This window comes from Dromiciops gliroides, chromosome 1 (assembly GCF_019393635.1).
Source record: "Dromiciops gliroides isolate mDroGli1 chromosome 1, mDroGli1.pri, whole genome shotgun sequence".
Classification (NCBI taxonomy): domain Eukaryota; kingdom Metazoa; phylum Chordata; class Mammalia; order Microbiotheria; family Microbiotheriidae; genus Dromiciops; species Dromiciops gliroides.
In genome coordinates, this window is record NC_057861.1 from 76,472,456 (window position 1) to 76,499,055 (window position 26,600).

The following is a 26,600-nucleotide window of genomic DNA, read 5'->3' on the forward strand; positions in this document are numbered from 1 at the left end:
TTTGCACCTAAAGCACACAGAGAAGAGGGGGGGCGGACAACAGGGGAAACAAGATTGACAAGCGGGTGTACCAACGAGAAACAAGGCAGGGTCTGAAGACACTGCAAGGGAACTACACCAATATGAGAACGCCCCTACAAGATAGACCAATCAATGGGACGGGCGCACCGGCTGTAAAAAAAAAAAATTGACGAGCAGGAATAAAAGCCAATAGCTATGAAGGACGTAATGAGCGGCGGAGAACTAAACCAATGGAAACCGGCTAGTTAGCCCAGGGCGGGGAAGAAGAACCCAATCATCAAGGCAGGATCAATGGTGGGGGCGGGGCCGGGCCTAGCGGGCGCTTGTTGTTCTCGGGGTTGAGGGAGGCGGAGGCGGCTTCCCCTGTGTGTCTGTCTCTAGCTGTGTTGCCATAGTCGGGCACTGAAGGCAGCCAGAGCCGGGTCGGCGGTGGGGCCATGTCTCGGAGATCGCCCGCGCAGGCGGGCGGGACCCGGAGAAGAAGGTTGTCGCTGCGAAGTTTTCCTCGGATACAACGCGGCCCGAGCGGAGGCCGCAGCGTCGTAGCCCTCAGGGACTGAAGAGCCTCTCGGACCCCTGGATTTCCTGGTGCCCCGCAGCTGGACGCTTCAGCCAGGTTGGTGTCGCCGACGTCTCAGTGGCTGTCCCAGGACTACAGCTCCCAGTAGCCCCCACACCCTCCCTTCTCGCCTTCCAGCGCCGCAATGCCTCATGGGAGTTGTAGTTCCAGGGAGGCGGGGCTTGACCTGGGGGTGTGTCCGGCCTGGGTTCCGGGAGGGGGTGAGCTGGGAGCGGGCTCCCGGGAGCCTCTGGTTCCTTTAGGTGCTAGCGTATGGAGCCTCCCTCTCCCTCTGGGGAGTCGAGGCCGGTACTGTGGAGATCTCCAAGTGCTTTAAGCAACCTGGCGTACCAATCCAGGTAAAGGAGATTCGGCCTTGCTCTCTGGGGGTGGGGGTGGGGCTGGGGGTGGGGGTGGGATGGAGGCAGCTTGGGTTGGTTGGTGAGAGACTCCCTTGGGTGTGGCTTTGGATTTCCCTTCCTTTGCTCTCTCTAGGGGCAGCAGGTGTCCAACCCCTCAGGCCCTGCCTTCCCTTCTGCTGGGCCTCAAGAGGCTTGTGGACAGCTTCCCACACTGCCCCCTCCTACATCCCCTCCAGGCCGAGCAGCACCCTGGGGTAATAGACATATCTACACACACACACACACACACACACACACACACACACACACACACACACACACAGATATGTCTATGTGCACAAAAATATATATACATATATACACTTTTATGTGGACACACATTTGTACATATGTATACATTAAAGGAAGAGAGGAGGGGCTGTCAAAAGGGTTTTGTAAGTGCTTGGAAATCATGGTGAGGCCTCAGGTCATTCCTTGGGAGAGAAAGAGATACCTTAAACTGGACGTGAGCCCCACACCTCCCCTTTCCTCTTGGGTAAGGGGATCTCCTCCCCGCCTGATACCAGAGCCCTCCGGTAGGGGAGGGAACTGGGGTTCTCGTGTCTTAGGGTTTAGATATGGGAAGGGAGGTATGTTTGCCTCAGGTTGGCACTTGGTCTCCCTCCCTGCTGTTCTCTCCACAAGCTCTGGGCCAGGGCCAGGGCCAGGGCTCTGCTTGTTTACAGTTTCTCCACTTAGGAGACAGGCAGCTTGTGTGTTTGGGGAAGTGGAAGGCTTCGGGAAGACTCAGGCCTGGCTGGGATGGGGGATGAGAGATACAAGGTCCCTTTTTTTCTGGGACCTGAGGCCCTGCCATGGTAAGGGTAGGTGGTTCTGAAATTTTAACAATGACCTTCCCCACCCCTCTCTCAAACAAGACAACCCAGAGCCACAGTTGACATGCCCCATGTTCCCAACAGGCACACCTTTGCTGCCCTAACCCGAGGCCCTTGACTTCCTTGTCCCTGGCCCCTGCAGAAGATGAAGCTCTTAGAAAACTCCAGTTTTGAGGCGATCAACTCCCAGCTAACGGTGGAGACAGGTGATGCTCACATCATTGGCAGGTGAGGCCCTCAGCCCCTCAGGGTGCCACTGCCCTAAGGGGAGGAACTTAATTTGAGATGGGCCCTGAGGTTCCTTTCCCTGTGAAGGTAAGGGGAAGGCAGTGTGGTTAGTGACTCCACCCTCCCATTTCCTTCCTCTCTTTTATTCCCCCTCCCCACCATTTCACTCACTGCAGCCTTCACATCTTGTTTTTAAAGCCAGGTGCTCTTGACTTCCTAACATATGTCGAAGGATTAGAGGTTCTGCAAGAATTGGCCTTAGAACCAGGTTAGGCTAGACACATAGTGGAGGGGAACGGTGTCAAAGCAAATAGAAACAGGGCCACTAATCTGTATGTAAGGCTCCCTGGGAGCCACATGTTGACTGAGTTTTAAAATGGCATATTGTCTGTTTTAGTGTATTTCTATTCCTTTTGTTAAATATTTCCCAGTTACATTTGAATCTGTTTTGTATTGCACTTGGGAGTATTTCAGGCGGCTGCCATGTGCTTGATGCCTCTGATGTAGTAAAGTGCCAGTCTTCAAATCAGGAGGAAGTGGATTCAAATCTAATTTTTGACAATGGGTAACATTTTCTTCATCCATAGAACGAGGGCATTGTACTAGGTGGCCTCTAACATCTCTTCCAGCACAACCCTAATCCTTGTCCTCTCCTTCCTCTCTGTCTTAGTTACTGCCTCCCAACCAATGTATCTGCCATCTACCCCCTGTGTATGTGTCCATCCAGTTTCTTATCTTCTCCATGTTTGTGTCCAGGCTAATAACCTTTTCTCCATTACTACTTGTCCCCATTTTCTCTTCCCTTGAATGTATCCAGGCCCTTTTCAGACTCCTCACTTACATCAGCTCGCAGAATGTTAGCATTGGAAAGGTGCCTTGGTGACCACCGAATTCAACCTCTCACCTTTTCCTCCCCTCCCCTCCCTCTCTCTTCATATCCTCTCCCTTCCCCTTTTCTCCTTTCCCCTCATCTCCCTGCATTTTATAGCTTGAGCAGCTGAGACTGAGAAAGCAGAAATTCAATTCATCAGATTTATTAAGCCCTTCCTTTTTTTTGCAGAACTCTATGCTAGGTGCAGGGGGAAGACATAAAGTAGATAATTTAATTAATCAACATTCATCAAGTGCCTACTGAGTGCTGTGGTAGTAGCTAGGAATTCAAAGACAAAACCAAAATAGTCCTTTCCATCCAAGAGGCTAAATTCTATGTGCCTAGATTAGGAAATATGAGGTAATTTGAGTAGGACTAGAGCATGAAGAACTTGAGGAATTAAGATAAGGCTTCAAAGAGGAGGTGACACTTGGGTTTAAAGGATGATAAGGAATATGAGAGCCGGAGGTAAGGAGAAAGTACTTTTTAGTGGGGGAGGGTGGCTTGTGCAAGTACTTAGCATCAGGAGTTGGAATGCCAGTTTTTCAGAACAACTTGTAATCCATTTTGATTGGAACCTAGTATGAGGAAGAGCAGTGAGATATGAGGCTGGTAAGGGTAGGGAGCCCTCAAACAAGTGAGGGACATGGTCAGGACCGTGTCCTAGGAAGATTATTTTGGCTTCTCTTAGAGGATTAGATGGGGGAAAGACCAGAAGCAAAGAGATCAATTAGCAGACTATTACAGCAGTCCAGGCAAAAGGTAATGGCCATGTAAGTGAAGAATACAGATTTGATGTTATGCAGGTGGACTTGCCACCTGGTTGGATGTAGGATAGGGAAAGATCAAAGATGATACTGAGATTGCAAACTTGGGTGATGGGAGTATCCTTCCCAGAGATAGGGAAGTTAGGGGAAAAGATGATGGGGTCGATTGTGGACATTCAGAGTTTGAGATGTTGATGGGACATTGAGGAGGTGGTGTCCAGCACACATTTAGTGTGACTTTTGGAGATGCAAGAGACAGATTAGCCTGAGATGTTTAGATTTGGGACTTATCTGTGATGAGAATTGAACCTATGGAAACTGATGAGGTCACTAAGGAGGAGAGTACAGAAAGAGAAGAACGTCGAGGACTGCCTTGGAGGATTTACCCGTGGTTAGAGGATGAGAGGCAGATGATGAATAACCACAGGAGTAGTCAGGTGGGAAGAAAAAAACCAAGAGAGTACAGAGGCCAAGGAAGGAAGGAAAGAAGGAAAGAAAAGAGGGAGGGAGGGAGGAAGGAAGGAAGGAAAGAGGGGAGGGAGGGTCAGCAATGTTGAAAGCTGCAGAGACATCAAGTAGCATCTGAAGTAGACAACATAGCAATGAAAGAAAGGTGAGGGGGCAGCTGGGTGGCGAAGTGGATAGAGCACCGGCCCTGGAGTCAGGAGGACCTGAGTTCAAATCCGGCTTCAGACACTTAACACTTACTAGCTGTGTGACCCTGGGCAAGTCACTTAACCCCAATTGCCTCACCAAAAATAATAATAATAATAATAATAATTTTAAAAAAGAGAAAGGCGAGATTGTCCTTTGAGGAGATGGAAGGATCAAGTTTAGGTTTTTAAGGACTGGAGATGCTTGGGAATTTTTTAAGGCAGCAAATAAGAAACTTGTAGAAATAAGGAGATTGAAGATGAAAGAGGGGGGAGTGATTGGGTTATACTCCTGAAAGCAGGGATTATGTGCAGAAGCAGAGGGCTTTGCCTTGACAAAAAGGGTTGTTTCTTCCTCAGAGACTAGGTGGAAGAGACAAAGGAAGGAGGAACAGACAGATGAAGATACATAGTTTTGAGATGTGGAGGAGAGTTGATGATGATGGCCCCTGTTTTCTCAGTAAAATAGTTGGTGAGGGGATTTGGTAAGAGAGGAGGGAGATGCAGACAGAGTAGGGAATTCAAGGATATTGAGAACAGCTGCTCTGGAGAATGGGCTAGTCAGTCATGGAAGAATAAAAGCATCACTTGCAGTAGTTAAGACCATTCTAGTACAGGTCCTTGTTACCTATACCACTGCATGGCCTTCCAACAAGTTTTTCTGCTCCTAATCTCTTCCTCCTCCAAAACATCGTGAGTGTCCAGAGTAATTTTCTTCACACATTGATATGGTCATGTTAGTCCTCTGTGCCCTCAAGTCACAGTCAGACTCCCTGTCATGTTAAACAGGGCCCTCCTTAACCTGGTTTTGCTTTGGCTTCCCAGTTTCCTTTCATGTTATTCCTCTCTGTACCATGTATACTCCAACAGAAATGAATGACTGTCTTCTAAACATACCTTGCACCAGACCACTTTTATATCTCACCCTTGCTCAGACAGTTCCCTCTGCTCTTCCTTTCCACTCTTTGCCAGTAGAATTCCTGCTCATTCTTTCCAGCTCAACTCAAATTCATCTCAGACCTCATGTGGCAATTTTTAGGGTCTTAGATTTAGGGCTGCAAAGAAGATTAAAGTCTATTGGATGCTCCTTTCTTTTAGAGCTCCCGAAGGCCCTTTTATTATTGAATATTAAGGTTATCTCCTTTTGTATCTTATCTCTGTATTTGACCTGAGCTCTTGGAGGGTAGAAACCAATTATCTCTTTGTCACGGTCCAACGGTTTGTTGAATGAATGAATGTTAGGCTGGAGGATGAATTGAGGGGAATGGGGAATGCTTCCTGGAGGGAGTGGACTTCATTTGAATTGGGCTTTAAAAGGGGGCTATTAGGGATCACCCTAAGGCAAAATGTGAACAAAGGCAGGGAAATGAGATGTGTTTAGAAGATGGTGAGTTGTCTAATGACATTTGAGATTAGCTCCCTGGTTAGTGGAAAGTGCACTGGACTTGAGATCGGGAGGATCTGGGTTCAGATTCTGGTTCTGACAGCTACTAGCTGGGTTGCCAGCCCTGGTCAAGTCACTTAACTTCCCTGCACCTCAGTTTCCTTTTTGTCTTTATACGACCTACTTCTTAAGGCTATTGGGAGAAAAACTTTACAAACTTCAAAGCTCTAGAAATATGAGTTGTGGTTGTTTCCTGACTTCTAGTCCTGTGCTCTTTACATTTTCCACCCTCATCTGTGGATCCCTCCCCCCTCCCCCCCAGGATCGAGAGTTACTCCTGTAAGATGGCAGGGGACGACAAGCACATGTTCAAGCAATTCTGCCAGGAGGGCCGGCCCCATGTGCTAGAGGCTCTGTCGCCCCCCCAGACCTCTGGCCTCAGCCCCAGCAGGTATGGTCTGTCCTATAGGAAAGATGGGTTCTCCAAGCCCCAGGGGAAGGGCACCCAGGGATTCTGAATCTGGGGGTGGCAGGTGGGCACTTGCCAGAAGTGGGGTGGGGAAGGATGACAGGGCCATGTCCCTGGCAGGCTGAGCAAGAGCCAGGGAGGGGAAGATGAAGGGCCACTGAGTGATAAGTGCAGCCGAAAGACCCTCTTCTACCTGATCGCCACTCTCAACGAGTCCTTCAGGCCTGATTATGACTTCAGCACCGCCAAGAGCCATGAGTTCAGCCGAGAACCTAGCCTCAACTGGGTGAGAGAGGAGGTGCCGGGAAGGGTGGGGCAGGGGGAGTGAGGCTGGTCATTTTCTTAGCTGGGGCAGAGTACGTGTATGGGGGAGAAGTGTGACTTTAGTGCTGGGTGGACAGCTAGAACAGCCCCTGCCCCACATCTTTGGCCTCTGGCCATGAGAGGTTGCTTGTATTGGAGGTGAACAAAATATTCTTTTCATTATTCCTCCCTCCCCACACCTCTCCAGGTGGTGAACTCAGTAAATTGCAGCCTTTTCTCTGCTGTTCGAGAGGACTTTACTGCTCTGAAGCCCCAGCTCTGGAATGCAGTGGATGAAGAGATTTGCCTGTCTGAGTGTGATATCTACAGGTGGGAATCCAGGAGGGATTTGGGAGTCAGTCAGAGCATGAACAGGGGACTATAAGGGCAGTTTGTACTCTTGGCTACACCTCAGAAGCCTTTGCTGGATCATCATTCAGGTCTGGCTCACTATGCATGGATGCCCTCACTCTGTCCTCTTTTTTATACCTGTGGCTTATACCTTTTTGGTGTCCTGCACCCTTTGGAAGTCTGACGGAGCCTATGGACCTCTTTTTTGGGAGGTGGGGTGGCAATGAGGGTTAAGTGACTTGCCCAGGGTCACACAGCTAGTAAGTGTCAAGTGACTGAGGTCAGATTTGAACTCAGGTCCTCCTGAATCCAGGGCCAGTGCTTTATCTACTGTGCCACCTAGCTGTTCCTCATACTTTTTTTTTTTTTGGTGGACCTCTTCTAAGAATGTTTTTGAATGCACAAAATAAAATACATGGGATTACAAAGGAAACCAATTATATTGAAGTAAAAATATTAAAAAACCAAATGCACAGGTGCCAAGTTAAGATCTCCTGTTCTGTACACTTGGTGACTTATCACCTTCCAAGGATTCTACTGTGCGTGCATATCCAGCCCTCATCTGTCCTCACAAACTACCTGCTAGACATCTCTACCTTGATTCCCCATAGGCATCTCCAGTACATTTTTTTTTTTGGTTTGTTTTTTTGCAGGGCAATGGGGGTTAAGTGACTTGCCCAGGGTCACAGAGCTAGTAAGTGTTAAGTGTCTGAGGCTGGATTTGAACTCAGGTACTCCTGAGTCCAGGGCTAGTGCTTTACCACTGCACCACCTAGATGCCCCCCCCCCCAATAGGCGTCTCAAACTCGGTATCTCCAAATTGGAACTAATAATCTTTCTCCCAAACCTACCCCTCCTTTTTATAATTTCCCTTTATCTACCAAGGTCACTACTATCCTTCTGGACACCCAGGTTCACAACCTCATAGTCATCCTCAACTTGTTCTTCTCCCTTATTTCCCATGTTCAATCAGTTGCCCACTTTGGTCAAATTTTCCTCCTCTTGTAACATTATCCAACCTTTTATTTCCATTCAAATGGTCCCCAGCCCCTTGGTGATGGTTTAGGCTTTTATCACTTAGACTATTGCAGTCACTTCCTAATTGGTCTCCATGTGTCCTGTTTCTTCCCTCTCCATAGCTGCAGAATTGATATTCTTTTTTTTTTTTTTTTTTTTTTTTAGTGAGGCAATTGGTAAGTGACTTGCCCAGGGTCACACAGCTAGTAAGTGTTAAGTGTCTGAGGCCAGATTTGAACTCAGGTACTCCTGACTCCAGGGCCGGTGCTCTATCCACTGCGCCACCTAGCTGCCCCCAGAATTGATATTCTTAGAGCACCAGTCTGACTATTCATTCCCTACTCACAAAGACTCAGTGCTTTCCTGTTCCCACTCAGATAAAATAGAAACTGTTCAACATTTGAAATGTCTTCCCATTAAGATCCTAGTCCATCATTCCAGATTGGCTTCATATTGCATCCTTGAGCTCACAATTCCACCTTCAGAAGGGGCTCAGATTTCTGGTGCACCTGCTATACAAGAGGAGCCTTTCATTGTCCTGTAGTTTGTTGATATTTTTTGTCACCTGGAAATGACTTTTATATTTATTGAGTGTTTGTGTTGTACATACTTCCCCCAATACACTGTAAGCTCCCTGACGGCTGAGCCTTTCATCTTTTGTGCGCTCACCATCCAGTAGAGTAGCCCGGCTCATAACCAGCACTTAATGAATCAAGGCCACCTGGTCTTCACCCTTCCTTTAAAGATAGAACTCTTGTTTGGGGCTCTCCCACCCCAAATAAGATGCTGGGGGCTGGGGGCGGGGTCAGGTACCCATGGGGATCTCTAATGATGTCCCACCCCCCACCCAGCTACAATCCTGACCTGGACTCTGACCCCTTTGGTGAAGATGGCAGCCTCTGGTCCTTCAACTACTTTTTCTACAACAAGCGGCTCAAGCGCATAGTTTTCTTCAGCTGCCGATCGATCAGGTCTGCTCTGTCCACCATCCAGTGTGCCCACACCTTGGCCCTCAGGTCTTCTGAGGCCAGCTGAGCTGTGTATGTATGGGAGAAGGGGTGTTGGGATGGGAGGGGGTCCTAAGGCCAAGTGTTCCTTGCTCCTCCCACAGTGGCTCCACATACACTCGATCAGAGACTGGCCATGAATTGGACATGGATTTGGGAGAGGAGGAAGAGGAAGAGGAAGAAGAAAGAGGGGATAGAAGCAGTGAGGGGGCAACAGAGGAGACCAGCACCATGGAGGACAGGTTTGCCTTCAGGATTGGGGCCACTTTTCATGCCCTTCTCTCTCACCCTGGCCTATCCCAGAGAGAGGGAAGTTCTCAATAACCTAGCTTTTCTCCACTCAACCCTCATCTCTCAATACCTCTCTCCTTCTTGGCCCTACCCCTTCAAACACCTCACACCCCTGTCTCTGCTACCCCCCACCCTCTTTTCCCTTCCACCTCAGCTTTTAGGGTTGACCAACTCTTCTTTTCTCTCCCCGTTTTGGACTCCTGACTATAACATACGCCTGACTATAATACCCTTCTGTCCTCTCTTCTTAGGCTCCAGGTGATCTGCATGTGAGAGGTACAGGAACCACCCATCTTCACTGCTCCTGGGCGGGGACTTTTCCTGTCTGCTCGACCCCCTTGGGCCCCCCCAGTTGGCCATCCCTCTGCAACCAGCTGGGCTTAGCCCTCCTAGCACTTTGGCTCCAGACTGTGAGCAACTGACTCTTCCCCCAACCTTTCCCAATCCTACAGAACCAGCACCAGAGCCCCTGCCTTCTCCCTCATGCTGCCTAGCCCCGGACTCTTGGGGAAGGATTGACTGTGTCCTTGGAGGTGGCAGGGCTAGCTTTGATCTGCTCCCTCTGGCTCCCAGATTGTATTTTTATATTTTGTACAGGGGCACTAGCCCCTCTTTACCCCACCACACTCCACCCCAAATCCCTGGGGGCAGGTGGGGGGCTGTACTCTGGGCCTGCTGGTAGCTGGTCTGGACTCTGGGCACAGCCTTCACCTAGTGGTGCCGGGGCAGGGCAGGACGGGACCCAGGCCCCAGGCCCCTCCTACCTCGGCCCAGCCCTGAAGGGCAGCCAGTGTGCACTGAGGGGTCACTTTGCTGCAGCTCTGTGTTTGTCTCCAATAAAGTTTCTGTGACTTAGCTTTTGAATGCCTGGGCTGGGAGGAGAGGGGAATGATGTATCTAGATCCAGCTGGGATGGAGGTAGTAAGGAAGAAATGAAGGCGACACGGCGGCAGGGGCATAGCCCTATTGGGTGCAGTGTCCTCGTGCCTGGATGGAAGGAAAGCTTCCTAACCTCGAGCACAGTTCTTGCTTGGAGGGAGGGGGGAGGGGTCTGGTTCAGCGGGTCTCCTAGCAGCCAAAGGTGGAGCGGTAGGAGTGACCGGTACTGGACTCTAGCTGTAGGTGAATTCTAGCGGGAGGGGATTAAGCCTAAAAACATCGAAGCGTTTGCTTAAGCAAGACTATTTGGCGAGTAAAGTAAGGAAGCGCTTCGCCTCTGCCCCGAAAAACCCTATCCTGAGGGTTACGGTCACACATGACCCGGGTCTGCCCCAGGATTGGACACTGCTATGGGAGGAGTTAGTGAGGCGGGTTGCCGCTGTGCAGGGCACGGTCCTGAGGGTGGTGGCACTTGTGGGAGGGGCTATCCCAATCCTCAGGAGTATAGTAGTAGGGAGCAGGGTTCCGCACTGCAATAAGGGCGACAGTTCGGAGGGGTGGTGCGCTGTTACGGGGAGACTGGTGGGGTGAGATATGGCTATGCGAACCAGGATGGAGTGCTGTTATGGGAGGAGTTCTGGAAGCAATGAAGAAGGGCGATCCTGAGGGATGTGGTTTGGCGGTCCATTTCAAGATGAGGCACTGCCATGGGAGATGTGCAGCCCTGAGGGGTGTGATTAAAGGGTCCGGTCCGTGTACCGGACGGTACTACCCAGAGGGAGAAGTGGAATCATCTGCCCGTATTATGGAGAGCTTGCTGCTGGAGGAATTGGGGAATGGGGCGCTACTCTAAGGGGCATCAAGTGCTGAGAGATTCGATTGAGGAGTCCAGTTCTGGGGAGGGACGCTGCTATTGGGGGGGACTTCTGTGGCGGCACCTACTGTGGGGACGGAGTACTGAGGGGTGTGGCTACAGGACTCAAGGGTTGGGAACACTTGCTTAGGACTGACTGTCCTATGGGGCGCATTTATTTATGCGGGAGGGTGGGATCAGCTCTGTTACGTGGATGGGCTACAATAGGGGGGGCACTGTCCCCTTAGGGTGCAGAGGAGGGACCCTGCGCCTCTGAGCGCTGCTCCTGCGAGAGGGAGCTGTATCTGGGGTGACGAGCGGCGGCCCCCAACCCCAGGTCCCAGACCCGCAATGGATCAGAAAAAGCCTGAGGCGAATGGGTCGAAAGGTCAAAGCGACTCCAAAATGAACAAGCCGGAGACGGCGGAAGAGCCGTCACAACCGATGGAAATTGAAAGCCAGGCCACAGCCCAGATTCACTCAGGTGAGTTTCGAAATGTATGCGAGTCTGAAAAGATTTTAGAACAGGAGAGCCCCAAAATGTCAGCACCAGATTCTCCCCTCGTCTCCTACTTTCCCGTACTTGACCCCTCGCCCCGCCTTCCCCCTCCCTCTTCCCACTTCCCATACTTGAGAACTCCTCTCTCCCACCTTTCCAAACTTCTCTCGGGGCACTCCAGACAAGGTGCCTACTTCCACCTGAGGGCAGCGGAAGCAGGCTCCTCCCTAGCCCTATGTCCCCATCTTTGGGGCCCAGTGAGGGAGGCGGGAGAAGGGGACAGGGAAGATCCTAGGTTATCCCCGCCACGGACTTTGTTATTCATGTCCAAAAGTCGAGGACGTGACCACGACGACGACTACGGGCTCCTTCTCCTCGAACGAGCTGTGGTGGAGCATCATGCCTTTTACCCGGGCTCGCCGCCTCTGGCTTGTGTTGCGCGCTGGCTTGTATCGTTTAGTGGAAAGGGTAGGGACCCGGCCCCCATCCTGTCTTTGCCACTGTGCAGTCCCATCTATGACGCCGTGTGGCGGACCCCTGCCTGTGACGCCCCCCGCGGTGTCCCCCGCATTCTCCTGTTGGGTGCCCCCTACCCAAAAACATACACCCTTGGGTGATCTTTGCACAGTCTGGTCCCTTTTCCCAAGATGAAGCTCTCTTCCAGTTCACCCCATCGCGGGCGCCTGTAGAGCCGACAATGTTCTTGCTCACCAGCGGTCCTGTTCTCTCTTCAGATGAAGCGCGCCGAGATGCAGGTGGCGCATTTGACACACGGGCTGGAGTCCCTTCGGCGCTTGGAGGTGCCCGCAGGGCTGCTGGCAGTGGCGCAAGACGTGGAAAGCTCACGCCTTGTGCTCCTGGATGGTATGGGCCAACTCCATCTGCATGCTCAAGATGGCTGGGCCCGTGGCCACGCCCATTCGCCCGCAACCCTTACTGGGCTGGTGGCCCTCGTGGGTTTTCAGCACCTGGGTCAGAACCCAGGCCGCTTTATAGGCTGGGGGCCCGAAGGAATGGTGGTACTGAGCGAGGACCTGCAACTGCTGTCCCGCAACTTCTTGGAACCATCGCGACTGCCCTCGTGCTGTGCTTTGTTGCCTGGAAAGGGGATGGTGGCCATTGGCGAGGAGGGCGGTGGATTGTCAATTTGGGAGTTTCGAGGTGGTGGTCGGCGTCTGGTGCAGGCAGCTTTGCTCCCGGCGCTCCCAAACCAGGGACAGCCCTGCGCTCTCAGCCGCATGGCTCTAGACGTGGCACCCCGTGGGGTCTTCCCGCGCTGCTTCGCTGTCTGTGGAGCTGAGCTGCTCACTTATGACCTGGCTACCCGCTCGATCATTGATGTGCGCCGGAAGCTGCACAAAACGTGAGAGGTGGAAGGGACCGACTGGAAGGGGTTGGGGGGAAGGAAGAGGGGCTCTGAGTTTCACTGAGAAGGGAGCAAGGGAAGGGGGTGAGGGGTGGGGCAGCCTAGGGCTTACCGGGAGGGCAGTGTAGGGAGCCAAAGGTCCGGCACTGAGACCATAGAGCAACCTTGTGGCGTCCACGGCATGTCTTGCGAAGGAGTCTTACATCAGCCTCACCCCCTGCTCCCTCCCTAGCATAATCTCGGACGTTCTGTACTGTGAAGCCGCAGAGGCTGTGGTAACAGCCTCTCGAGACAGCACTGTGAAGGTGTGGGACGCTGACTGGCAAATCCGCAGCGTTTTTGTGGGGCACACAGGTAATGACGGGACACATTCTGCAGACCTCACCTGTAGTTATCTATATTCCACAGCTCTCCTCTATATCCTCGGTAACCTAGGATCCCCTGGGCCTCCTGATGTCTGCGATCCCTTCCCTTCACCCTATTCACCATCAAAATGCGGCACCCCTCGATATATGGCCGCACTCTATGACATGTCACCCACACCCATGGCGTGAACCCTCTGCCACCTTGCCCTCCCTTTGTCTTTCCTCATTTCCGTCGCTCTCCCCTCCTACACCCCCCCATACAATACACACGTGTCCCATTCCCATGGAGGTAGCCCCCTGCCTGCACCCTCTGGTGTGTATCTCCTGCTCCAATTCCTGACGTGTGTTCCCTGGTCCTGGTGACACGTGCTGTGTCCCGGGCCCTACAGGTCCAGTGACGGCTTTGACCGTGTTGCCTGGCTCAGTGCTGGTGTTGTCAGCATCGCAGGACATGACTCTGCGCACTTGGAACCTGGACACGGCGCAGCAAGTGGGTGAAGTGTCTCTTCGGAGTCATTTGGAGTCCACGTCGGTGGTGCGACAGGACGCTGGGAACGAGGTTGAGACGCCGGCTCCCCCTATCTCTACTAACTGCTTCGAGACCGTGTGCCATCTTTGGCCCCCGGTCCGCCCCGGTGCTCCTCTGCTGGCACAGGGCATGGCGTGCCTGGAGCTGTGGATAGTGCGCGAGCTGCACCACCCTCTGGTGGCCCTTAACTCCAGCGTGCAAGGCCTGGAACTAGCGCCTCCGCTTCCGCAACCAGACCGGGACATCATGCCGCAGCGCGTCGTGGGCAGGTGCGCTGACGGCACGGTACGCATCTTCTCAGCAATCACCGGACAGATGATCTCGGCGCTGCTGCTGGCACCCGGAGAGATGGCTGCAGCCACGGCCTACTGCGTGCCTCGCGAGGTCTTGCTGGTGCTGACCCAAGAAGGGGTCCTGCTGCGCGCCAACGCAGCACGCTGCCCCATGCCGGTGGTCCGACGCATCCAGGCGCCTCAGCCGCCAGACGCCCAGCCCAGCTGCCTCCACCTGATTAGCCACATTGTCGACCCGACGCGAGCCTACAGCTCCTGGGAAGGCGTGCGGAATCGTGGCGGGGAGCTCCGCAGGAAGAGCTGGCTGGGCACTACGTGGGAAGACAAGAACAGGTCAGCACACTGACCCTGGGAAGGCCGCAGGCTTCGGAATGGGGTCGGGGGGGGGGAGGGCGGGGCCCACAAGAACCCGGGCCATGGGAGAGGTTGTGATGGCCCGCCTTCGGACCATAGGTTCTTGCCAGTGTTAGGCTACACTGACGGCACGATCGCAGTCCTGGATTGGCAGTCTTTCCGGAAGCTCTTTCACATAGAAGCCCACGGCCCAGGCTCCACGACCACCATGGCTTCGAGTCCTCACAGTCTGGTGACCTCGGGTCAGCGAGCCCTGCCCTCTTCTCCTGTCCAGCTTTCCCCTCCCTCTCCAAACAGGCTTTCACCCCTTCCTCCCTGTTGACCACCTCATGCCCTAGCCTGACCTCCACATGTCTCCTTCCTCCCTGACCCGACTCCCTCCACCCTCTACCCACTTCTTCCTAATCCACTAGTCCTTCTTACCCATGTTCTTTCCCCTGCCTTCCCCTTTCTGGTCCAGCCTTCCATGTACAGAGGTACACTTTTTTTTTTAGTCACACCCCCCCCTTACCCAATTAGCTAATATCTTTCTCCTCCCCATCCCAGAGAACCATCCCTTAAAGAATTGAAAAAAGGAAAAAAAAGTTCAGCAAAATTAACCAACATATCAAGCAAGTCTGATGTACGATGCAGTGTTGGGCACCCAGAGGCTCCTACCTCTATAGGGAAGGGAGGGAGGTTACTTGTCAGATTTCTTCTTTGGGGCCAAACTTGGTCATTATAATTTCATGGAATTCACTTTCTGTTTTGTTGTTTCCCTTGTTCTTTCCATTTAGGCATTGTGTATATTTTCCTGGTTCTGTTTACTTCACTTTGCACCAGATTTTACAAGTCTTCCCATGCTCTGTATCCTTCATCCTTTCTAAATGTGCAGTAATGTCCTATTACCTTCATGTTCCACAGTTTGTTCAGCCATTTTGCAACCGAAGGGCATCTACTTTGTGTCCCTTTTTTCGGGGGGAAGAAACTGCCTATTTTGTTTTACATATTAGACCTTTCTTTGATCTCCTTTGGGGTATGTGTTTAGCAGTGAGACCTTTGGGTCAGCATCACTTTCTTAGCATAATCCCAAATCAGAACAGCTGCTCTGATGCCCCAAGCTCCAAAAGACTTCAAGGCCCCGCCCTAATGCTCTGAGAGACTCCTTGGCCTTACCCCGTGGCATGTACCAATATATATCAAACCCTGTCCCAGAACTTCTGCTCACCCCTCCCAGTGATCCTCTCCCCAGCCCCCTTGTTCCCCAGGGCCCTACCCCTCAGTCATCCTGATGTTCATCGGTAGGAAAGCTCCCTGATGTCTCCCCTCTCTTTTTTTCTGGGGTACAGGCACAGACATGACTGTAAAGATGTGGCGGGTATTTCCCTACTCAGAAGAGAGCTTGACCTTACTTCGGATATTTTTCTGCTACCAGTCAGCTGTGGCACTATGCCCCATGGGTACTTGTGTCACTGTTGCCTTTGAGGACCCCTGCAGTGCCACCTACAGTGTGGTGCAATATGGAACAGCTGACGGCAATGAGATACGGAATGACCATGGCCCCCAAGATGATCCCACAGACCACATCACAGGTCGGCAGCCTCAGTTGGTGACAGTCCTGCACTGAGCATCTGATACATACCCCCCACACACACTTACTGGAGAGGGCTTCAGCACATTTTTTTTGGGGGGGGTGCGGCAATTGGGGTTAAGTGACTTGCCCAGGGTCACACAGCTAGTGTCAAGTGTCTGAGGTCAAATTTGAACTCAGGTCCTCCTGAATCCAGGGCCTGTGCTTTATCCACTGCGCCACCTAGCTGCCCCATCAGCACATATGTTTCCCATGGACTAGACTGAGACTGCCATCCTGATTCCAGCATTCTTCTTCTGTCTCTTTCCCAACTCCCAGGCTTGTGTTGTTGCCCTTACTTGAAGCTTTATGCCTCCTCAAGCCTGGATTGCACTTTGAGAATCTGGACTCAGGACAATAAATTGCTCAGGTATGTGACAGGGCATAAGAGTATGTGTATCCAGAGCCCAGGGGACCTATGGAGTCTACTGACCCTCCTTGGGCTTCCCATTCCCTCCCTGCAGAATGAGGGGCTTTGGAGAAGCTGGGTTGGAGGAAAGGTAGAATGAAACTCTGTTCTCAACTTCCCTGCCCCCTTTCCTCCCTGCCCTTCCTCTCCAGGCTCATGCATCTGAACATGCTCCCAGAGGCCATAACCTTCTGCAATGACAAGGGGGATCTGATCCTTGCCATGGGCTCACAACTTTGCCTGCTCTCCCACAGACTCTACCTGCCCACATCTTACCTGGTCAAGGTACCTGCCAGCACCGAGTTGGCATTCAGAAACCCTAGCTTCAAAGCCCCGGCTCTACGATTTAGCCACCTGGGTGATTTGGGACAAATTCCTTTCCCTTCCTGATCCCCATTTTGTCAATCTATCAAGTAAAAGGGTTGGATTAGATAATGGGGCTGAGGTGGGGGTGGGAAGGGCTTAATTCTGACTCTGACTCCTGGTAACCCAGATATTCTCCTTCCTGGCAAAAGGGAGCCAAGGAGACATGTTGGAGGGGGTTGCTGTTTGGAGGGTATAAGGAGAGTGGGCTCTCCGACCTAGCACATATGCTGCTCTCTCTTCCGAACCTCACAGGTTCTGTGTCGGAAAATGCCAAACCCTAAGGATGACCCGCCGCTGCCAGTGACAGACCCGGAGCTGCTGCCTCCAGAGGAGCTGAAAAGGCTAAAAGGATTTCGGGCTCCCCCGAGAATCCGGTCAGACCAAGCCCCGTTCTCTCCACCCTCGACGCACATATCTTCCCTTCCTCTAGCCCTACCCTAACCCTAGCACCTTGACCTCCCCCCCCCCCCCCCCCCCCCGCCGCCCCAGTCTGGCATACCCTCAGTCCCTACAGATCTCTCAGGCACTCACCCTTTCCCACTTGTCATACTCATAGCTTTAGACCCCATAGCCACTGTGGATTTCCAGACTCTTAATACCCCCCCATACAAGCTCCACAGACCTAATTAACCCTAATACTTGTCCCATCAGCTCCATAAACCCTCACACTCTCAACTTTCAGACCACCCCCACCCCCTGCCCAGGCACAGCTTGAAAACTCTCAGACCACTTGATCTCTCAAATCCCAGAGTCCCCCAGGCTCTCAGTTCAGGGCCCCAGCCCTCTGCAGACTCGATGGCACAGGCTGTCAGCAGGAGAAGAGAATTTCCAATGTCTAAGCAGGAATCCTTTTCTAATATCCCTGAGAAGTGGGCCAGTTTTAGAGAAGCCACAGGCTCTTGAGGTGGCCAGTCCCCTTCCTTATAAGATCTGATTGTTGGGATGATTTTCCTTGGGTGGAATTTAAAACTGCCTCTCTCCCACCTTGTAGTTCTGCCTTCTGTGGCCAGGTAGAATAAGCCTGCTATCTCTTCAAATGAGATTCCATCTATACAGTGCTTTGTATACACACATCAGCTATCTATTAATTATTTATTGATTTACTCCCCATGGCAACCCTTGAAATGCCTGAAGAAAGCAGGCCAACGGTCCCTATGCCTCTTCTAACATTAGAAGGTCCTTCAGCAGGTTCTTGGATGGCTCAGGCAATGGGATTCCTCCCTTTTCCACAGAGGCCACTCTTTCAAGGGCACCGCATGGGCCCCAGCTCTCCTCCACCCCTACTCCACTCCCCATTGTGCTTAGCGGTCCATGGATGTCCCAAAAAAGGGCTGGGTCCTTTGTTTTTTCTCATCCCATGTGTCCTTGTGTGCAGGATGAAGCAAGCTGTAAAGCAGGAGTATCTGGAGGCAGAGATGAGACAAATGGAGATAGATAAGGTGTGTAACAGAAGGGAATGGAATAAGGGGAATAAGGGGTGGATGGGGTTGGGGGTTGATCTCCCTGGACTAACTCCTTACCTAGAAGCATCCCAATACAATGTGTCCATGCCCTGGAAGTCTTCCTTGTCTATGTGCCTTGGTATCTTTCTGTTTCTGTTCTTTCCTTTTGTGTGTCTCTCTATCTCTCTCTTTTTTTTTTGAAGTATTTTTTGTTTCTTTTTTTTTGTGGGGCAACCAGGGTTAAGTGACTTGCCCAAGGTCACACAGCTAGTATGTATCGTGTCTGAGGCTGGATTTGAACTTAGATCCTCCTGAATTCAGAGCCAGTGCTTTATCCACTGCACCACCTAGCTGCTCCTCTACCTCTCTCTCTCTTTCTTAATATTTCTGTGTATAAGCGTCTTTCTCCATTTCTGGTCCTGTGACTTAAAAAAAAATCTTGACACTAGCTGTGTGACCTTGGGTGCAAGTCACTTAACCCTCGTTGCCTCCCAAAAAAACCCAAACCAAAACAAACCAAAAAAAACCCAAAACATCTCCCTGGTTTTGTCTCTCTTTTTGCCCCTGTCTGTTAGTGTGCCTCCCTGTTTCTTTGTCTCCCTTGGGCATGCCATTGGGCAGTATTGGGTGAGGACTCTCTTAGAGCTTCTTCTTGAGGAATGGGTTGGACCCAGGTTGAAAGGTACCCTTTGACTCCCTTAGGCCTGTTCCAGGCTGACTGCCAGGGATGAGGAGGTGCGGAGCCTGGCCTTGGGACAGGTAGAGCCCTTGGCCCAAATACTTTTCACCCCCCAACTTCGTATGGAAGCCTTCCACAACTACCTACAGGTCATCTATGGCTCCCGAATGGATAGTGTGGTGAGCTCGCCTTCCTCCATACTGTAGCTCAGAGACATCCCCACAAACGTGCCTACAGTTCCTACTCACATTCTTCCCAGGCTCACGTGTGGGTGCTACAGACTCGGGCTGTGTTCTTTCCAGCTCAGATTCTCACTCAAGTTTTTCCCCAAGAAGCCAAGTTCCCCTGTTAGACCCTGGGGATTCTTTGAGCTGAAAGGCAACAACAGTTGAGCCAAAGATGTAGCTGTCTGCAATTTTGTGACAATTGTGCTGGTGAAAGTAGGGTGGGAGTGGGAATGACTGCAGTGTGGGTAGATGAGCAAGGGTGATGGGAAGCCCAAAGGCTTGGGCAGGTGGCTGGAGGCAGAGTTGGTGTCTGCCACTCCCTCCTGAGCATGAAGCTCCACCTACAAGGAGTTGGGTAGATGCTGGGGCCTGTTACACAAAGCAGTCCCAGGCTGGGGAACAGTGATGACGGGTCCTAATCAGCTTGTTTATGGCTGAATGAACACAGTTCTGAGCCCTCTCTTTTCCACCTGGAAAATAGTATAAATAATGAGGTGTAAGAAGTTATGGTAGTGAGACTGACAAGGATATCCAGGTGGGTCTATAACACACTGAGGCTCAGGTTTTCTCCCTTCTCACACTTCTCTCTCTCTCTCTCTCTCTCTCTCTCTCTCTCTCTCTCTCTCTCTCTCTCTCTCTCTCTCTCTCTCACACACACACACACACACACACACACACACACACACACACCAGATTTCTGTACCCCTTAGATTCTTCCCCCCAGTCAGAATTACTCCTCCCAAGTTTGGATTTTTTTTTTCTCTTTAGGCTCAAGTTTTCCTCTAAGTTTTCTCCCCCCCCCCCAACCAGGCTCACATTTTTCTCCCCTCTTCAATTCCAACTGGGTTCGGGTTTCTCTCCTCTCCCCCAGCCCCCCCAACTCAATCCCATTTATTCTTCCTCCAGACTCAGTTTCCCCTCTTCCTGTCCCCTGGGCTTAAGCTTTCTCTTCCCCTTCCCCATTGCCAAGCTGAGATATTTTCCCCCCAGTTTTGGGTTTCTGCCCTGCTTGGGCCCTGGAGTACCCACATAGTGCAGGTACATTCTCGAACCACTCAAACATCCCCCAACTCCAAGCTGGAACCTTCAGCCTCATGATCCCCATCATCTTTTCCCTTCCCATGGCAAAGAGCAAAGAGGAGGGTGAGGCATTGAACACCATTGGTTCAGACTCTGTGGAGAAAAAGACTGTGAGCTCGGTGAGACTTCCCTAACCTTCCTTGGACCCTCCCCTATCTATGTACTGCTATACCCTCCCCAGAAATATTTTTCTAACTCTACCATACAATCTCTCCTTGACTTTTCAATATAACCTTGGACTTTCTCCCACCATTCCCTTGGACCTTCACCCAGTATTTCCCTAAACCTTTTCTACCATGTCTTTTTGCTTTTAACCACCCCACCCCCCATCCTCACCTAATATCCTTGTGGGAACCCTAAATATCCTTGTGTGACTCTCCACTAATATACTTCAAGACTCATTCTTAATAATACCCTCCTGGAAACCCCAACTTCCCCCTCCCCCCTCCTCCCCCAAGCATATCTAGAGAACCCTCCCTCATGCATCCTTCCTGAATATGCCTCTTCAGAAGCCTCCCTTAACTTCCTCCTAGATGGTTCTTTTTCTAGTAATCCCCCCAGATTCCTTCCCAAGAAAGTTTGAACAGGATCTTTCCCCAATATGTCTTCCCAGGATCCTCTTCCACTTCTGCAGAGGGACCTTTCTTCATTGTTCCCCCAGGTCCCTCATCCTCAATCTTTCCATGTATGGGCCCTTGTGTGACTGACTCCTACAAAATACTACTAACACCCTTTCTCCCTGAGATTTGCCCCTCTCCCCCATCCCTAGGATCTTCTCCCTCAGCATGTCTGAAAAGGGCATTTAGGCCAATATTTCTTCTGGACCACCCCAATTTGCTTCCTCAGGACCTCCTCCAATATTCCCTCAGATGTTTCCCCACTGCACCCATAGAGCCCTCTCTTAATATCTCCTGGGACCCCTCCCCCAGAATCTCCCTAGATCCCCCCTATATCTTTCCTCTTGTTTTCATGCCCACACATTTCCCAAGTACCCTTTCCTAATATACTCTTGTTATTCCCCCTCCCCCAATAAAACTGCAGGCTATTTGCCCCATACTGTTCTGAAATCCTTCCCTTCTTCCCTTCCCAGTCTCTCCTAGGACCTTTCCCTTCCTCAGTATCCCCTAATATCTTCCTCCCCTCCAGTATATTCCTAGAACCTTTCTCCGATTTCTTCTTCATTTTCTTCTCCAATAACTTTCCCCTTTATTTACACCCTCAAAATGTCTCTAGCACTCTCCCATAATGAACATTTTTGCTTTCCCCTCATGATTCTCTCCCAGTATACCTACAAATCATTTAACAGATGCCTATCTGGGACATCCCCACCTTCTTTCCCCTTCCTTCTCCTCTCCCTCCGTATTCCCCTAGCTTCAGTATACCCTCATTCCTTCTTCTCAAGATCCCAGGAGAACCCTACCCAATATTTGACTAGGTCTCTTCCCCAACATCTCATCCCCTCTCTTCAGCATCCTCTCTTTATATTGCTTGGGAACCCTTCCCTAATATCTTTGTTACCTAAGCTCCCCATTATTAACTTCAGGATATGTACCCCTGATACCACATAACCCTGACACATTTCTCCAGGACCCTCCTGCAATACTACCCCAATAACCACTGGAGCCCTCTCCTCCCCTAATATCCCCTGGGACCTTTTCCCTTCCTCTTCTCCAATATGTCCCTGGGACCCTCTCCCAATATCCCCTAGTATTTTCCTCCTACTTCTCATCCCCCAAGATCTTATAGAGCCATCTCTTAATAAGCCCTAGAAACCCTCTCTTAATTTCCTTGTGTGATTGTCTCACAATACTCCTGTAGGATGCTCCTCAGAATACTCCAATATTCTGGGACCTTGCCTCAATATGCTCCCCCTGGGTACGTCCTCCAATTTCTCTTCCCCTGTGTTTAGCCTAGTGAAGAGAAGGTTAGAGGGGATGGGGAGGAGACTTCATTTAACACCTGGAGAAGGGTTTAAGATTTGTTTTGTTTGGCCCTAGAGGGCAAAACTGGCAGCAAGGGGTGGAAGCTGCCAAGGGGCCCGATTTAGGTTCTATGTAAGGAAAAGCTAATTTATTTATTTATTTTGGGGGGCCAGGCAGTGAGGATGAAGTGACTTGCCCAGGGTCACACAGCTAGTAAGTGTCAAGTGTCTGAGGTCGCATTTGAACTCAGGTCCTCCTGAATCCAGGGTCGGTGCTTTATCCACCTAGCTGCTCCAGGAAAAGTTTCTTAACAATGAGAGCTCCCCAAAAGTGACTTGGGTTGCCTTGGGAGGGAGTGGGCTCCCCCTCAATGGAGGTCATGAAGGCTGGATGATTACTAATAATTGGGTATGTTATAGAAGGGATCCCTTTTCAGGTATGGGTTAGACTAGGTGGCTATGGAGAGATTCTGACATTGGAAACCATATATTTTGTGATTGAACCTCTCCCCCCTACCCCCCAGTTAGCATCCTTTCCTAATATTGCTACTGGAACATCACTCCTAATACTTTGTCATACTTTGTCACCTTCCACTGTTAAAAATGAAAGATACTTCCTGGGATCTTCCCCCAATATCCTTCCAGGGTACTTCCCCAATATGTCTGCAGGACACCCCTCCATTGTCTCCCCAGGACTCTCTCCCCATATACCCGGCCAAGACCTTCTCCCAAGATGCCCCCCAATATGTCTGCAGGATATTTACTCAATACCCTCCTTTGACATCTTCCAGTGTCTCCCCAGGAGCCCCCCCCCCATTATGCCTGCAGGATGCATACCATTTATTTTCCTAGGACACCTTTCCCTCCTTCCCCACCCCACTCCCAAATGTCTCTGGAATATCCTCCACCCATATGCCTATGGGACACTTAGATAATGCTTTCCTCATACCCTCTCTTCCTGGGACCCCTACCCTTCTAAAGTATTTCTACAGGAGCATTCCTAAAATACTTGTGGGATGCTTAACCACCTACTGGAAGCTTTTCTCCATAGTATTCATCTTGGGAGTTTCCCTTCAATATTTCTCCAGAGCCCTTCCCTTTAGGTATACCTCGCTTTGTGTGTGTGTGTGTGTGTGTGTGTGTGTGTGTGTGTATCTATATATCTCCCTATTTCTACTCACCCCAGCAATATCACCTAAGATCCTCTTCTCATTTTCTCCTAGAAGTTTCCTAATATCCTAATGTGTGACTATCAGTATAGTTGCCAGATATAATACTTCTCCTGGGATCCTCCCCCAGTATTTCCAGGAACTACCAACATACCTGCAAGACAGTTATCCAAGACCCTTCTGGGACCTTTTCCAACTAAATGCCCAGCAACTCTAGGATACTCATCTAACAGCCTCTTGACACCCCAATTATAACCAAAGGACATTTACATACTTCTGGGTGCTGTCTCTGAGACCTTGACCCAGGACCTTCTCTTAATATGCCCAGGGATTTCCCCCCGGTATCCTCCCAAGTCCCTCCCTCCCCCATATCTCTTCCCCTGAACCTTCCCCCAAATTCCTTTAGCACCCTTTCCTAATATCTATCCTTGTTTAACCCTCCTTTGATATATCCACAGGATGCTTACCCAGCACTCTTCTGAAACTCTACCTCAAGATCTTCCCCCAGGATATTTGTTCAGTACTCGCCTGGGATTTTCTTCCAATTCTACCAGTTTCCCCACAGCTTTCTCACCAATTAACGCCCCTAGGACCAATCCCTAGCATTTCTTGGTACCCTTCTCCAATATACCCTCCTCTATTTCCAACTCCCAAATCTCTTGTACCCTTGATATGTCCTGAGGTCACTCTAATATTTCTCTGTGACTATCCCCCAATATAACTTGTCCAACACATTCTGGGATGTTGTTCAATATTCCACTAAACTCACCCCCAGATATCTTCCTAGTACTCTGTTCCAATATCTTCCCCCAGAATCATCCTATAGCCTTCTCTCAATATGTTTTCAGGCTACCTGATACCCTTCTGGGACCCTCTGTCCCTAATACACCCTGAGGACTCTTAACTAATATCCCTTGTGACCCTCACTCGATATTCCACTAGATTTCTTCCCCAGTATTTTTTCTCTTCTCTCTATACTCCATTACCTTTTCCTAATATCTCCTCATATCCTTGTATAAACTCCCACCCCCCCCCACCCCCCACACACATACACACATAACACCAAAATTATCCATCCTTCTCTTGGGACCCTTCCTTAGGATACAGCCCAAGAATACTTACTATTTAGTACCCTCCTAGGACCCTCTGCCAAAATGCTCCCTAATATTCCTAGGGGACCGATTTCTGTTTCTACCCTAAAATAGTCCATCAGCACCCTCTTCTAATTTCTCCAGAGGACCCTTTCAAAATATCCTTCTGACTAGTCGCATTGTAAATTCAAGTTACTTCCAACACTTTCCTGGGACCTAACCCCCACCTTTCCTAAGGATGCTCTCCCAATATCCCCGCAAAATACCTATAGAACACAGCTGAGATCTTCCCTCTCACTAAGAACCCCAAGGACCCTTTCCCAATATTCTCTAATGTGCCCTCCAGAAAACCCTCTCCCACTTCCCCTTGGGACCCTCCCCCCAAATATTTTCCTTTGTATCCATTCATCAATATGCCCAAGAACCCTCTAACCAGTTACCTATACAGGATTGACCCTGTATGGTCCTAGAACCCTCTCCCAATATCTTCTGGACCTACCTAGGACCTTCTCCCATTATCTTCTGGAGCCCTCTCCTAACATCTCTTCCCAGTTTTCACCACCCATATCCTATCAGTAGCTTTTCCTTAATATCCCCCAGAAATATTCCCCAGTGTACCAAGAGGATACTTATTTACCCAACAACCTTCCAGGGCTTTCCCCATATATCTCTCCTAGGACCCTCTCCCAATATACTTATGGGACACTTGCCCAGTTTTCCTCTTTGGACCTTTCTCCAGTGTCCCTCTAAGACCATTTCTCAGTATTACTTCTCAGGACCCTTTGCCAATATCCCTATCCATATCCCTATCCGTAACCCTATCCTGCTATGTCCTGAGCCCCTCCCCCAATATATCCCCTATTCCCTTAGGAAAAAATTTCCTCACCAAAAATCTTTTTCTTTGTATCCACTCATCAACCTCACCTAAGGACCCTTTACTAATAGGCCTGTTGGGAGTGCCTTCCCCCGCCCCCCTTTCCAGTATCCTTGTGATCTCCCAATACCTATAGGCCATTTACCACAATCCTTCCTAGGACCTTCCTTCAATATCACCTGGGACCTTCTACCAATATATCCCAGGACCCTCTTTCTGTATTCCTTAGGTCTCTTCTCAAATATCTTTTCTCGTTTCTTCTCTGCCACCTACCCCCAGCCAGCATATGACACTAGCACCCTCTCCTAATATTCTTGGGTGGCCCTTTCCCAATATACTGCAGGGCATAAACCCAACACCCTTCTAGGACCTTCCTCCCTTCCCCCACTTTCCCCCCAGGATGTGCCCTTAGTGTACATGAAGTCTACTTAACCTTGAGACCTTGCCACCATATTTCCCTTAGGACCTTCCTCTCAATATCCTTGCAGGATAGATATGCAAAAATTTCCTGGAATTCTCTTTCAATATCTCCCAATACTCTTCTCCAGTATGCCTCCTCTGGACTCTTTCCCAATATCCCCTGGCACTTTCCCCTAATATGCCCCTAGGACCCTCTCCCAAGATAGCCTGTGACTCCCTTCCCAGTACTTTCCTAGGTCCCTCCTCCAGTGATTCTTCCCATTATTCCACCTCCCCAATATTCCCTGAGCACCCTTTCCTAATGTCTCCTAATATCTTTGTGGGACCCTCCTGCCATAACCTAACAATCCACATCCAGTATTCCTCCAGGTCCTTCCCTAGGATACTATGGGGGACCTTTGCTAATATCCTCTGTGGTCCCTCTAACAGTATCCCCCTGGGACCCTTCCTCAACATCCCCCTGGAGGGGGGACTTTCTGCCAACATCTTCCCAAGGGACCCTTCCCTGGTACCTCCCAGGAATCCTTCCCCAATATCCCCCTGGGACCCTCCCTCAGCCGGTGTCTCAGAGCTCCATATGTCAGAAGTTGGGGCTGAACTTAGATGTCATATTCATGCAAGGAGCGACATCCACAAAGAGTCCTAGAGTTCGTAGGATCCGGAAGCAGGCCCGAGTGAGTGCCATAAGGGTCGGGGATTTGAGATGAGGGTGTGAGGTCCTCAGGGAGGTGGGAGGAAGTCTTGCCTGAGGGCCATCCTTAAGCTCTCAGTGCTTCCCCCCTCCCCCATCCTCTAGATCCCACTGAGCGAAAGGATCCTGAAACCTTGTTCAGAAACCAGCGGATTCTTCCCCTCCTCCAAAACCCAGCCCAGACGATCTTCCACCAAAAGCAAGGTGAGGAGTCAGTCCCAACAGAGGTGGGCAGAGACATGTGTACGCAGAATAAACCCAGAGATTTCTAGCCAGAGATCATCCCCCCATGTACACAGAGAGAGACCCCTCCCCATCCCAACCAC

At 50.7% G+C, this 26,600-nt stretch overlaps 2 protein-coding genes and 1 long non-coding RNA gene across 6 annotated transcripts in view; 2 read left to right on the forward strand and 1 right to left on the reverse strand.

The window, feature by feature from the left end:
• Window positions 1-324: 324 nt before the first annotated feature.
• MAF1 (MAF1 homolog, negative regulator of RNA polymerase III) lies at window positions 325-10,013 on the forward strand. Of its 3 annotated transcripts, none has more exons than XM_043978096.1 (8): window positions 325-637; window positions 1,902-2,045; window positions 6,043-6,171; window positions 6,310-6,475; window positions 6,701-6,822; window positions 8,712-8,831; window positions 8,972-9,109; window positions 9,410-10,013. In XM_043978096.1, exons 2-8 carry the CDS (start codon window positions 1,963-1,965, stop codon window positions 9,429-9,431), a joined length of 780 nt encoding a protein of 259 aa, XP_043834031.1. In that variant the 5' UTR covers window positions 325-637; window positions 1,902-1,962; the 3' UTR covers window positions 9,432-10,013. The 3 variants fall into 3 exon arrangements, with proteins under 3 accessions (XP_043834031.1, XP_043834033.1, XP_043834032.1); XM_043978097.1 differs by lacking the exon at window positions 325-637 and adding an exon at window positions 802-939; XM_043978098.1 differs by lacking the exon at window positions 6,043-6,171.
• A 552-nt stretch (window positions 10,014-10,565) lies between these two features.
• The window catches only part of WDR97 (WD repeat domain 97), a 61,330-nt gene continuing 45,295 nt past the window's right edge, over window positions 10,566-26,600 (forward strand). Inside the window, exons 1-14 of the mRNA XM_043978007.1 lie at window positions 10,566-11,374; window positions 11,724-11,857; window positions 12,124-12,752; window positions 12,988-13,109; window positions 13,510-14,275; window positions 14,396-14,538; window positions 15,625-15,867; window positions 16,185-16,275; window positions 16,467-16,599; window positions 16,933-17,054; window positions 18,056-18,119; window positions 18,825-18,980; window positions 20,159-20,227; window positions 26,380-26,478. Of these exons, the coding sequence (XP_043833942.1) occupies window positions 11,242-11,374; window positions 11,724-11,857; window positions 12,124-12,752; window positions 12,988-13,109; window positions 13,510-14,275; window positions 14,396-14,538; window positions 15,625-15,867; window positions 16,185-16,275; window positions 16,467-16,599; window positions 16,933-17,054; window positions 18,056-18,119; window positions 18,825-18,980; window positions 20,159-20,227; window positions 26,380-26,478 (2,904 nt within the window). The 5' untranslated portion in view covers window positions 10,566-11,241. The remainder of the gene's footprint in view (window positions 11,375-11,723; window positions 11,858-12,123; window positions 12,753-12,987; window positions 13,110-13,509; window positions 14,276-14,395; window positions 14,539-15,624; window positions 15,868-16,184; window positions 16,276-16,466; window positions 16,600-16,932; window positions 17,055-18,055; window positions 18,120-18,824; window positions 18,981-20,158; window positions 20,228-26,379; window positions 26,479-26,600) is intronic.
• LOC122736038 overlaps window positions 17,451-26,600 on the reverse strand; it is a 54,896-nt gene continuing 45,746 nt past the window's right edge. For both annotated transcript variants that reach the window (XR_006354159.1, XR_006354160.1), the window contains exons 2-3: window positions 19,050-19,172; window positions 17,451-18,083 (exon numbers count right to left, since the gene is read on the reverse strand). This is a non-coding gene — a long non-coding RNA (uncharacterized LOC122736038). The remainder of the gene's footprint in view (window positions 18,084-19,049; window positions 19,173-26,600) is intronic.

Coding starts and splice junctions, on each gene's coding strand:
- MAF1 (XM_043978096.1), top strand. CDS start 1,963: ATGAAGCTCTTAGAAAACTCCAGTTTTGAGGCGATCAACTCCCAGCTA. Junction 2,046..6,042: donor GATGCTCACATCATTGGCAG/GTGAGGCCCTCA, acceptor CCTCCCCCCCAG/GATCGAGAGTTACTCCTGTA. Junction 9,110..9,409: donor ACCAGCACCATGGAGGACAG/GTTTGCCTTCAG, acceptor CTCTCTTCTTAG/GCTCCAGGTGATCTGCATGT.